We start from the raw sequence: 14,170 nt of genomic DNA, 5'->3' as shown, positions 1-14,170 counted from the left end.
GTTGTATAAAAAGTTATGCTTCCAAAAGAAGAACATGTTAATTTATTTAACTTTTGTTTTCAACATGTTATCTCTACTAAAATTTCCTTTTTTACATACAAAATGTGATGTACAAATTTCATAAAATGGGTGGCGATAAAATTTGAATCCATAAATATTGTATACTACGTGAAATGTCAAATAAGTCATCTCTTCTAAAAGCTTAAACATTAACATAAGGTGATTGAACTTATTTGTGTTTTATATACAAGAAAATGCCAAAAACACTAGTATGGAAGAAAATAAACAAGGAGATTTGTAACTTGTATTCCAATAAACACTATATGTTTATCAGGTTGCCTATGAATTATCGCTGGCCTTAATTAGGATATACATTTATGGCATGTTTGATAGAGATGATTGAATAAGTCTCGACTCTATATCATTACACAAGAAAAATAAACTAGATCTTGTTTATTATAGTGTTTAGTTTTATTTAATACTCCATACAAAACAAGCAATTATAGGCGAACGATATCTGAAAGACTGATAAATATATCTTCATTTTGAATAAGAACTTTCGTACTATCCAAGTGCAAGCTGTGGGACACAACACGCTAATACCTCTCTCTAATTAAGTGCACACTTACTGCACCTCACACTTAGTTTTATCACTCTAATCAACTCATTATGTCTCTTACTTCTCCTTCTCACTTCTTACTCATCAATTGTTGAATTTAGTACAAAATGTTGCAGGAGAGAACTTGAAGTTCATTTTTTATTCCTTCGTTATTTTTTAAAGAATTTTCTTAGGAAGGAAATTTTAGTTAATTAATAGCTACATAGCAAATCCAGTGATGACATACATAGCATCAGAGCTAGGTATGAAGATGAGATGATTAGGTTTAGTGAGTCTAAAACTGTTGTCCCCATCTCAATCTATTCTTGGCTGTCCTTCAATTAAATTTTAGCACATCATTTTAACTTTGAAGTGTCAAAATTTTAGTTGGAAATATTTCAGACTAAATGAAGAACATTAAAAAACTATGCCCACTCATATTTTGACATTTTAAAATTATAGTGACGTGCCAAAATTTAATTGAGGAAAAACGGAGATGGAAACGACGTATTTGGACTTTGAAAATGACTGAAAACGCCCGCATGCATGATTTGTGCTGGTGATTTGAGTTTCAAGTCCCTACAAATAAGTGACACCTTAATATTTCTTGGTATTATTAGGGAAATTTAACAGTTGTGTACAACTGGGAGAATGAGAAGGCAATACGATCCATTGGCCATTACTATATGCCCGGTTAAGTAGGAGAGTCACAAATTCATTACCTAGTTTTGCTATGAATTCTGTACAATTTATGCGAAATCACTATCAACCCATACAACAAAACCTACATGACGACACATCTTCGTTTTTATTGAAGTAGGAATAATAGGAGTCTTGCAAATATTGGACCAATGAGCTCTAAATAAGATCGTCACATCAACTGATTCAAGTGACCTATCTTCCACGTTAAACAAATTTTATCCATACAATTCACACACTTGAGCTTAATTATCTCGCATATCATACATAATCCAGGTTGAGCAACATTTAGTTAGGCACATTTGGTCACTAGGACATTGGAGAAGTTTTCCAAGCCAAATTTAATGGCGTGCATAGTTAGATCTGACACGACATGGTTTGGACTAGCGGACAATGTTGGCCATAAAAATTCTACATAATTTGGCACAAGATGAAGAAAAATGGATCATGCTCTTAGGCTAGATGTGTCCAAATAATATCGAAGAAAAAAAAATCTAAGAATTCACTCCTAAATGCTTGTAAAATTGCATAAGCAACTTTAAGAAATTCCTTTGAGCAATTAATAAAGCTTCTATTGGTCGACAATAACAAACGTAGATAAATTTATTATTATTATTATCATCTAAAATTTAGAATTTCCAAAGTTTGACTTTGGATTTCTTATAATTCGAATATACATAGGTTGACTTTTAAAAGTAAGCATTATTAATCGTCAAAGATTGAGAATGAAGTACGATGCAGTTCATCAGTAACTAAAAACAAGAATCGCCTATTGCCGAAATATTATTTAGTCAGAATTTTTAATTGTATTGAAGTAATTAAAGATAATTTATGAAGTTAATTATATTAAATTAACGTTCTACATGACACCTAGCAGATTGAGCACGTGCAATCCAATATTTCCTCTGAAGTTAACTGCCGCTTAGATTAATTAAACTAATTTTTTGTTGATCCCTAGACGAGTCAAATACGCCGTATTTGGTCATTCATGCCGACCACGGATGATATCTCTCTTACTAAAGCTATGTATGGTAGAGATTAAAAATTTTAATCTTAAGTCAAAATCAACAATTAATTTTAATCACATATTTTATATCCACAATTAACAACACATTTTATCGATTTTTATCAAAATTTGATAAATCTGATTTGACCAAATAGGAACTAAATATGTTCAGGATGTTCAAACTACTCAATACTTTTTCTGTGCAATCCGTTTGCTCTTCTGAAATTTACTAGTGGCGACTATTATTGTAAGAGGTAGATTTGGTTTAATTAGATCAAGAACTTCAAATGTCTATAAAAGTTATACAACTCTTTGACACGAGGGTTATTCACTAACGAACGACTTCTATTGGGAACAACTTGGGATTTTTGCATTAACTTACGAAGGGAGAGTCTCGTGAATCCTTCTTTCATTCTGTTTTTAACTTGTTTATCCACAACTTGCATTATATTTCAAAATAACCACTTAAGTCACACTTCGTCAACTTCTACTTCTAGTCGTTCCGATTGTCAAATACCCTGATTTCTCAAAATTTCCAAGGAAAACCTTGTTCATCAATACTTTGAAAAAATTTGTAAGTGAAGGTTTGGTTAATTTAAGATTGCCAAGTTAAAAACTAATCATGAAAATGAGGAAGCATTGACTAATAAGCATCATTCACGTTCTTACACAACCAATCAAGAAATGCCACATTCTCCAAACGTAATTCCGTCTATGATTTATATGTAGAAGTGTGTGGACAGGGACGTCATTGCACATGCAAACCCTTACTTGGTCCTAACGGCTTGCTAACGGGCCACACTCCTCTATTACAAATTTTACTCCCCACCCTACATCACTATACCAAGCTCTTTCTCTCTCTATATAAGTTTTTATGTATCTATTCTATACATAAATTCTCTCCTGTACGCCTACAACATCTAAATCTTGAATCTCCATCTCTCTTACAAAATTTCCAACATGTTAAATAGTAATACTTGTGAATATCCTATGATGGACTGCCCACCTAGGCCGTTGATCATGGATGGAGCAAAATGGAGGTCGAAAAATGTGGAGATAGCTCCGAATTGTCCTAGGTGTGCCTCCTCGAACACGAAATTCTGCTACTACAACAACTACAGTTTGTCACAGCCTAGGTACTTTTGCAAAAGCTGCAGGAGGTATTGGACTAAGGGTGGATCACTGAGGAACGTGCCGTTTGGCGGTGGTTGCCGGAAAAGCAGGCGGGCGAAGGCGGCAAGGCAGGTGGAGCGCGGTGGTGCAAATTATAATGTTGGTCGAGGTCCTAGTCCGACCAGTGATCAGTCTTGTGGTGCAGTGGATATTGATTTGGCCACAGTTTTCGCTAATTATTTGAACCAAAATATGGAAACAAATAAAGAGAAAAGTGGTGGTGAGGAGTCTTCTAGTCCTGGAGCTAGTCATGCATCATCATCTGAAATTCAAGCATGTTCATTGGATATTGATAGCCAACTAGAAGATGCTTTATTTGAGTATCAAAAGCCTGTTGAGCCAGTAGATTTCATCGACACGGCTCTGTTTCAAGAAGTGCTCATTACTGATCATCTGTCCAATATTCATGAAGAAAATGTTCAAGAAATCATGGATCATAACTCTAACAATTTCAGGCTGCAAACTATGCTTGGAGATGAATTAGGGCCCGAAATTTGGTCTGATGGCCTGAATTTGGAAAATTTTCCATGCCAATTACCTATGGTGCAGTTACAAGATTTTGAAGCTTTTTCATCTGATGATCGCTTAAGACATTCTGCAAATCTTGAGAGCAATAATTGGGGCTCATTTGATATGACTGGTTATGAGTTTTTTTCTGGGCCTTGATTCAAGACCATGTTTTTCATTTTCATTTTTATTTTTAGGCCAAGGGGATTGCTACTATTCTTGGAAGTTAATTGTCGTAATTATATATATGAAAGAGTTTGTCATAATACTTATTTAATTATAATTACATACTAATTTAAAGGAGTAAATAAAAAAACTTGTTCTACAAAAATTAGACCCTTCTTTTTTCTTTTACATTTTTTGGCTTGCTAAATAATTATTGATGATGAGATGTTTGTTACTCTATGATGTGATTGAAATCATGTGAAATAATTATGGCACATGGACATGGGGAAACACAATGCAGTACAGCTAAATTTAAGCACAATTTTGAGTTTTCTTAGCCTCTAGAGATAATTATCAAAGGCTGAATTAGCAAAACTGCTTAATTATGAATGTATTCAAAGTGTAACTTGGAAAAAAAGCAAGATTTAAGAAAATAATTATAAGATGTAATGAAGTTTTGAATCTTTTTAAATGCAGCAATGCATAAAATCTTATTCTTATGTTCAAGTTAGCAAAGACGACAAGATCGACAAATCAGTAGAAAATTTTGTATCATTTAACACTATGGCAAAAGAATCTCCGATGGCTTTTTCTTGAAAAACTGAAACGGCTCTAAAAACAAATTATGAAGAGTAGGATCCAATTCAATCCCATTTTTCACAGTAATTGAGAAAGTAATAAAAATTAATTTACAATATAGGATATTTTGAGGTCAAGAAACAAGAATTGGCAATTGCAAAGTCCAATCAAGGTAGAAAGGAGCACGTGTTTTGTCTAAAGATGGTGATCTAAATGTAGCATACACATTGATAACATTGATTATCAAGAGATAGAATGTTTGGCCAAACAATTGAAATGGAAAGAAGCATAGGGCCATTGATCCCAAAGGTTGTTTCCTTAGGACCATTTGAGGGTAATTGAATTAATTGTTCTATTGATTTTTCCCAGTTTGCAACTGTCAAGACGGTGTAAATGCACATCAAATGACAGCTCCATCTGATAACAAATAATGAAAGACATTTTAGTGTTTATTTTATGTTGAATGATTTTTATGTGGCTCTACTCTAGAAGGGATTTCAAAAAATAAAATAAAATAAATAAAAGAAGAAAAAACCATATGTGTAGTTTTTATAGGCTTAACAAGAATTATTAACAAACATGTTTGGTACATAGTATTCGACAAACTGTACGCTAAACATGACAATATTTTCTTTTTCTTGAATAATCTTGTGCAATATTTTGGAGAAACTTCTAGTTGCTACTTTTTCTGAAATTTTCTGTATGTATTTTAGTTTTGTCTTGGAGAGATTGTACATTTCTAATTTTATTCTGTAGTGTTTGAACTTCCCATCTCCAGGAACTTCTCATGTTTTAATCCCAGTATGTTGAAAATGATTTAGAAGATGAAGGAAAAAGGGCTGCTATATGTCTCACATGGAATAGAAGAAGTGGAAAGAAAAGAAGTGTCATATGTACGAATATAAGAAAAATTGCACAAAACAATAGCAAGAGTAAAAACGGGAGAAGAAAGTGAAGAAGATGTATATTTTTAGCTTAGTTTCCGAGAGAAATATTGTGTAATTGTAACGATTTTGCAGAGTATATGAAAAAAAAATAGCTTGTTTTTAGCCATTGTTATTTTCGATATTTCTATAGAAGGAAGATCCTAGGGATGAATATGGAAATAGACTGCCTAGCGTATGTTCCTTGACTCTGATATTAACTTTAAAAAAATAATAATGAACAATTAATTCTCATACTTGAGTACAGGCCTCTCAAAAACAAAAAAAGATTCAAATGTCACTTGTTTCTTCTTTCTTGAATTGCTAAGGAACGTCTGGAATTATTGTTAGAAAAATGAGTGAATTAGCTCACTTTTGGTATAATTTTCAATGGGATTCATTGGTCCAATTTGGAATATCAAAGTTGAAATGTGTTCTCCTCCACGAGAACATCGAAGTCATGTATTTATTTGCCAAAAATGAAGCTCGGGTGAATGCGAAATTGGAGTCTAAAGTGATCCATTGTAAATGGTCTATGTTGGTGGAAAAACTGTCCCACATAGGAAAAACAGGGAAACTAAAACCACTTTATATATGATTATGCATTGAAATTGTGTGATCATGTGTAGTATAGAGGCTTTCTCCACGTGCGCGCGCGGGGGGTGCAAATCGCGAACAGAAATAGCCTTCGAACCTTAAATTTGAGTGCGGGCGCGACTTGTGCACACGAATGTCGGACCGAACAGAGCAAAAAATGGCCAGTTTGGATTGTCCGCGTTTTGCAATTTTTATGTGGTTTTTCCAAATGACTTTTGAGTGTCTGAAACTCCTAAAACTGCAATGGTTAATGCAGAAAACTGAGGGTCAGATTCAGTCTATATAATTCACTTCTTTTCCAGCAGTTCAAACACTGAAGTTTTTGTCTGCAAATTTCCAGCCTGTTTTCTGTTTTGTTCCGTCTCATTCCAGTCGGTAAGGTGATATTGTTCGAACACTCGCCCAGTTCGCCGGAGTAGAATCACGGTGCTCAGAATCTGCTGGTTACTGTTGTATCCTAGGAGACATATGCTCGAACTAAACCTCTAGCACCACGGTGAGGGGGCGAATTTGTCTTAAGGAAACTGTGTCTATACAGGCCTCGGGTTGAAATTAAATCTGCTATTTATTTAGTTTGCAAAGTATTTGAAATTTACGTTAGAAATGGATAAATAAAATAAACTGTTTTTTCTAATTCGTTATATGTGTGAAAAATATATTTCATATATACGGTATTTCTATTTATAAATGAAAAAATTTGGTGTTATTTTAGTTAGTGTATGAATAAAACACTTTATGCAAATTTTTGTGCAAATACGGTGAGCTTCACCTGCAAATACAGTGAGCTGTCAAATACGGTGAGTTGCACTGCCAAATACAGTGAGTTGCAAATACAGTGACTTGCACTGCCATATACGATAAGCAATTGCCAAATACGGTAAATGTGAATCCAGTGTCTAAAATACAAATACGGTATATGAGAGCCCGATTTCACTCCATACACTACCGATTAAATATAACAACAAGCTTAAGACAAATTCCTTAATACGTATTGGTAGTAAACAAGTTTATTTGTTTATTGGAGACTAATAACTGTTTCACTTCCAGAAATGGCTGTCGAACCAACCAACATAGATGTGATCCAAACTGTTCCTGCTGGAAATGAAGTTGTGGGCTCTACTATGGCTCAAGGGCCAAACTCTGCTGTGGCTAACTTGCCTAGTCGTGTTGTGAGTCAAACTGTGGCTCCAACAACTGGTTAAACAATTACTATTCTAATTAATCATGGAGAGAAATCAGAGAAATTCAATGGCTTGAATTTCAAGAGGTGGCAGCAAAAAATGCTGTTTTACCTGACCACCTTGAATATTGCGAGATTCTTCACTGAGACTGCTCCTGTACTCAAAGAAGGAGAAGGAGATATTCAAGCAGTCAGTGCACTTGATGCTTGGAAGCATTCGGACTGAAAAATTGCCCCCCGCATGAAAAGATTTCAAAAAGTATTTGAAACACAAACAAAAGGAAATGAACGTTGAAGAACTTATTGTTAGACTTCGAATGGAGAAGACAACAAAAGTTCAGAAAAGAAGTGGTTCAATCCTAGAGTTGCTAAAGCCAATGTTGTGGAGCATGGTCAAAGCAGTAAGAATTACAAAAACAAGTTTGGGCCATCCAGTGGAAAAAAGACCAAGCACGGACTAAAGGTGAAATTTTTAAGAAGAAATTTCAAGGGAAATGCTTTAATTGTGACAAAGTGGGCCGCAAGTCTCCAGAGTGCAGATTGCCAAAGAAGAAGAAAGAAACAAATGTGGTTGATTACATGGCACAAGATGTGTCGGAGCTGAATCTCTCAGCCATCGTTTCTGAAGTGAATATGGTGGATTCAAACCCTAAAGAGTGGTGGATTGACACCGGTGCTACAAGGCATGTGTGCTCTGATAAGGAGCTGTTTACTGCGTTCGAAGCAATTGAGAATGGAGAAAAGTTGTTTATGGGAAATTCAGCAACTTCTGAAATCAAAGGTCAAGAAAAGGTAGTTCTGAAGATGACCTCGGGAAAAGAGCTGACTCTCAATAATGTGCTATATGTGCCGGAAATTCATAAGAATTTAGTGTCCGGGTCTTCGCATTGTATTTGAGTCAGACAAAGTCATTCTATCAAAAAGTGGAATGTTTGTCGGAAAAGGTTATGTTTTCGACAGTATGTTTGAGCTGACTGTAATGGTTGTGAAACCAAAAATGAATAAAACAAATTCTTTTGCTTATTTGCTTGAATCTTCCAATTTGTGGTATGGTAGACAAGGACATGTTAACTATGATACTTTACGTAGACTAGTTAACTCGAATAGCATACCCAAGTTCTATAATGATTCCGAACATAAGTGTGAAACTTGTGTTGAGACAAAATTGACAATGTCATCCTTTAAGTCAGTTGAATGGAATACAGAACCATTTGATTTAATTCACACTGATGTTTATGCCTTAAAACTTGTACAAACAAGATGTGGCAACAAGTATTTTATTACTTTTGTCGACGATAACACAAAATATTGTTATGTGTATCTGCTTAAAAGTAAGGATGAAGCTATAGAGAAATTTGTTCTCTATAAGAATGAATTTGAAATTCAACTTAATAAGAAAATTAAGGTACTACGAAGTGATCGAGGTGGTGAGTGTAGAGCACCGTTTGCCGATTTTTGTGCACAACACGGAATTATACATGAAACCATCACACCTTATTCACCGCAACAAAACGATATAGTTGAACGAAAAAATCATACCTTAAAAGAAATGATGAACGCAATACTAGTAAGTTATGGGTTACCTTAAAACATGTGGGGGGAAGCTGTGTTATCAGCAAATTACCTTTTAAATAAGGTGCCCTGAAAGAAATCGAAAAAGGCCCCTTATGAGTTATGGAAAAGAAGAAAGTCTACCTATAAACACTTGCGGGTGTGGGGGTGTCTTGCAAAAGTGGCTGTTCCAACACCAAAGAAGGTAAGGATAGGCTCGAAAACTATAGACCGCATCTTCATTGGCTATGCACGTAATAGCAGTGCTTATCGATTTCTTGTGTATAATTCAATAATTTCAGACATACACAAAAACACGATAATGGAATCGAGGAATGCTTCATTCTTTGAAGAAGCTTTTCCATACAAGTCCAAAGAGGAAGCCAACTCCTCTAAACGAATATATGAGACAATGACTGAAAATAGTCAAGACGAAGAATTAGAAGAGGAGACTGAGGTTAGACGCAGTAAACGGAAAATGACAGAAAAGTCTTATGGTCCTAATTTTCTGACCTATATTCTAGAAAGTGAACCTCAAAGCTATCAAGAAGCTGTTAATTCCTCAAAAGGATCTCAAATGAAGATGTCATTAAAGGTGAAATAGATTCCATACTGCAAAATCATACATGGGAGCTAGTGGATCTTCTTCCTGGATGCAAACCACTAGACTACAAATGGATTTTCAAAAGGAAAATGAAAGCAGATGGAACTATCGAAAAGTACAATGTCATATTAGTAATAAAAGGTTACAAACAAAGAGAAGTTCATGATTACTTTGATACGTATTCTCCAGTGACGAGAATAACATCTATTAGGGTGATACTTGTGATTGCTGCTTTGCGAAATCTAGAAGTACATCAAATGGATGTTAAAACGGCTTTTCTAAATGGAGATTTAGAAGAAGAAATTTATATGGAACAACCCGAGGGGTTTTCGTCACAGGATTGGAAAAGAAAGTCTGTAAACTGGTGAAGTCACTATATGGCTTGAAACGAGCACCAAAACAATGGCATAAAAAATTTGACAATGTCATGATAGAGAGTGGATTTAAAATTAATGAATGCGACAGATGTGTTTACGTCAAAGACACTAAAGATGGCTATTTCATTTTATGTCTTTACGTTGACGACATACTTATTGTTGGTAGTAACAATAAGATGATTGAATCCACTAAAAATATATTATATTCGAGATTTGACATGAAAGACATGGGTTTAGCTGATGTTATACTTGGAGTTTAAATCTCAAGAATATCAGATGTGCTTGTTCTAAGCTAGTCACATTATGTGGACAAAATTTTGGAAAAATTCAACAAGGATGATACTGGCTTGGCTAGAACACCGATAGATACGAGTCAACATCTTTCTAAAAATAAAGGTAAAAGTGTCTCTCAAGTAAAATACTCGAGAGTTATTGGAAGTCTAATGTACCTAATGAGTTGTACAAGACCAGACATAGCCTACACAGTCAGTAAATTGAGTAGATATACGAGTAATCCAGGAAATGATCACTGGAAAGGTATAGTAAGAGTACTAAGGTACTTACTCCCTTTTTGATACCCATTACCTGAAAATAAAAATAGAGGGAATAGTATTTTTTTTAAAAATGAGTGGTTGAAAAAGAAGGAAAAGTTTTCGATTTACGTGTAATATTATTTTATGGAAGATTGTGTGGTTGAAAATAGGAGAAAGAAAAATGAAATGTAATGTAATTTAATTTAATGGGGATCAAACAGGGGCTTAAGATATACTCGTGACTATGGAATACACTACACCAGACATCCAGCGGTCATTAAAGGATACAGTGATGCTAATTGGATATCTAATATAAAAGACTCAAAATCCACCAGTGAATATGTGTTCACTTTGGGAGGTGCTACCATCTCATGGAAATCCTCTAAGCAAACGGTTATAGCCAGATCTACAATGGAATCTGAATTTATAACCCTAGATAAATGTGGTAAAGAGGCCTAATGGTTGTGCAACTTCTTAGAGGATATTCCAAGATGGTTTAAACCTGTGCCTACAATTTGCATATATTGTGACAGTCAATCAACAATAGGAAGGGCACAGTGTAACATGTAAAATGGTAAATCTAGACATATACGTCGTAGACACAATACTATTAGACAACTATTCTCAACTGGAGTTATCACAATTGACTATGTTAGCTTAAAGGATAACATTGCGAATTCGCTAACCAAAGAGTTAAATAGAGAGTTGGTTGGGAAATCATCGAAATGAATGAGACTCAAGCCCTTGAAAGAATAAGTCATTACAAAGAAAATCCAACCTAATTAACTGGAGATCCCAAGATCTAGGTTTAAAGGGACAACCTAACTGTAAAGACCTCATAAAGTCACTGTGGGAGTATCACCTCCTATCCATTCCTATGACATAACAGTGATGTCCGTAAACATGAAGGTTAAGCAATAGGCTTTTAATGATTTTTACGCGTCGAAAATCGAGCCAAGTAATGCGGGTTACTTGTAATAAGAAATCACCTGTGTGAGAAAGAAGTGGGGCTGCTTTTAAGAGAATTGTGTGGGACTCAATTCTTAGAAACTCTCACAGAACCAGGCATATATTCATGACCAAAACGAACATAATAATGAGAACTGAACGGTGTTAGGAAGAATCATGTCTGAAGTATATCATCGTTTATACAAACGGCAGAACAGTTCAAAAACATCGCGTCTACTAGTCAGCCAGTAAAGTAAATATGCTTTCACAAGGGAAGGTTCAAAAAGTAACACCTACCTATCCTATGCAGGCTTCAACCGTTGAAATTTATCACCAAGTCTTATGTCTCACATTTCGTGTCTCTCCCAATTTTCATTCATGTGAGGGATTGTTGGAAAAATGAGTAAATTGGCTCACTTTTGGCACATTTTCGATGGGACCCGTTGGTCCAATTTGGAATATCAAAGTTGATATGTGTTCTCCTTCGCGAGAATATCGAAGTCATGTATTTATTTGCCAAAAATGAAGCTCGAGTAAATGAGAAATTGGAGTCTAAAGTGGACCATTGAAAATGGTCTATGTTGGTAGGAAAACTTTGTCCGACATAGGAAAAACATGGAAACCAAAACCACTTTATATATGGTTATGCATTGGAATTGTGTGATCATGTGTAGCATAGAGGCTTTCTCCACGTGCGCACACAGGGAGTGCAAATCACGGACAGAAATAACCTTCGGACCTTGAACTTGAGTGCGGGTGCAACTTGCGCACACGAATGTCGGACCGAATGGAGCAAAAACTAGCCAATTTGGATTGTCCGCGTTTTGTAATTTTATTTTTGTGATTTTTCCAAATGACTTTTGAGCGTCTGAAACTCCTAAAACTCTAATGGTCAAAACCGAAATGTAACTCCAAAAACTACAATGGTTAATGCAGAAAATCGAGAGTCAGATTCAGTCTATATAATTCACTTCTTTTCCAACAATTCAAGCACTGAAATTTTCGTCTGCAAATTTCCAGCCTGTTTTCTATTTTGTTCTGTCTCATTCCGGTCAGTAAGGTGATATTGTTCGAACACTCGTCCAGTTCACCGGAGTAGAATTGCGGTGCTCGGATTTTGCTGGTTACCGTTGTATTTTGGGAGACAGGCGCTCGAACTAAACTTCTAGCAGGGGGCGAATTTGTCTTAAGGAAACTGCGTCTACACAGGCCTCGTGTTGAAATTATATCTGCTATTTATTTAATTTACAATTTTGCAGATTTATTTATTTAATTTGCAACGTACTTGAAATTTATGTTAGAAATAAATAAATAAACTGTTTTTTCTAATTCGTTAAATGTGTGAAAAATAGATTTCACATATACGATATTTCTATTTATAAGTGAAAAAATTTGGTGTTATTTTAGTTAGTGTATGAATAAAATACTTTATGCAAATTTTTGTGCGAATACGGTGAGCTTCGTCTGCAAATACAGTAAGCTGCCATATACGGTGAGTTACACTATCAAATACGGTGAGTTGCACTGTCAAATATGGTGAGTTGCACTGCCATATACGGTAAGCAATTGTCAAATACGGTAAGTGTGAATCCAGTGTCTAAAACACAAATACGGTATATGAGAGCCTGATTCCTCTTCATACACTACCGATTAAATATAACAACAATTATATGCACATTCTGAAAATTGCCCAATGTGTCTATGCCCAAATAATCATAAACATAAGAAGATTCAATGGGAGAATTATGAAGTGCAGCAACTAGACCAGCATAAGCATTGCTTGATATGATTGGTTCTGTAAGCATAGGCTCGTCTCTTTCGTCCAAGAAAATGTCTTTTTTGTCGGGTTCTCCTACCATAGCTCCTACAAGCAAATTTGGATTTTTTTTTTCCTTTGGTATTCAGAAATTGATTCCCTTTTGCACATGAGTGCCATTTACCAAATGGGATTGATGCAGCCCTGTGGTGAACTTGATTCGGGTAACGATCACCGTGTCCTGCAATGTAGCTTATCTTCATGGGATTATTACCAAGTATGTAATCAAACTGAACATAAGTAGGGGTTCAGGAATATGGCAAATCACTTGCTTCGGACAGAATTGCAACTATGTTGTTTGGGTTCTTTGTTTGTATAGTAGTGATACGACAACAAACTGAGTCTTTTTAAACAAATTTTGTATTGACTACATGGATTATTTTCCACCACTCAATTCTTCGTTATATCTACAAAATTTGAAGTCACAATATCCTTAGCAACTACCACAGATTATGTTGTCTTTGATCTCCCTCATATGACGTTCTACCGAAATTGCATCACTTTTATGAATGTAAACCTATTTAGTTCTACGTAAAAAAATCTCATCTACTAAATTCATCGTTCCCTTATTTTATCCTCAATGGGTGCCCACCTTCACTGACGTATATTATTAATAACAACAACAATAATAAATTTAAATTAACATAAAATAAATTAAACGTTCATCATTTCCTTCCCCGAACTCCCCTTGTTACGAAACTAGATGTGCCAAACGAGATGGCCCAGACTTACCTACTAATTACCAAGCCCATTACACGTTTGAACAAGCCTAATTCCCATAGTATTTTCCAAATTTGAAGACAGGACCGGCCCACGGACTACCAATATTGCAGGATGCCAGTCCAGCTCATCGTTTTTATTTTGATTTTTCAATTTTTTGAAAATTTAATGCAATTTAAATTAAGTTGTAATTG

At 35.1% G+C, this 14,170-nt stretch overlaps 1 protein-coding gene across 1 annotated transcript; it reads left to right on the top strand.

Annotated features, from left to right (window-relative positions):
* Positions 1-3,296: 3,296 nt before the first annotated feature.
* On the top strand, positions 3,297-4,142 carry LOC111409369 (dof zinc finger protein DOF5.6-like). The gene has a single exon (XM_023039425.1). It carries the CDS (start codon positions 3,297-3,299, stop codon positions 4,140-4,142), a length of 846 nt encoding a protein of 281 aa, XP_022895193.1.
* Positions 4,143-14,170: the final 10,028 nt, after the last annotated feature.

The sequence above is a fragment of the Olea europaea genome, chromosome 14 (assembly GCF_002742605.1).
Source record: "Olea europaea var. sylvestris chromosome 14, O_europaea_v1, whole genome shotgun sequence".
Taxonomy (NCBI): Eukaryota; Viridiplantae; Streptophyta; class Magnoliopsida; order Lamiales; family Oleaceae; genus Olea; species Olea europaea.
This window is presented reverse-complemented; position numbering and strand designations above follow the sequence as displayed.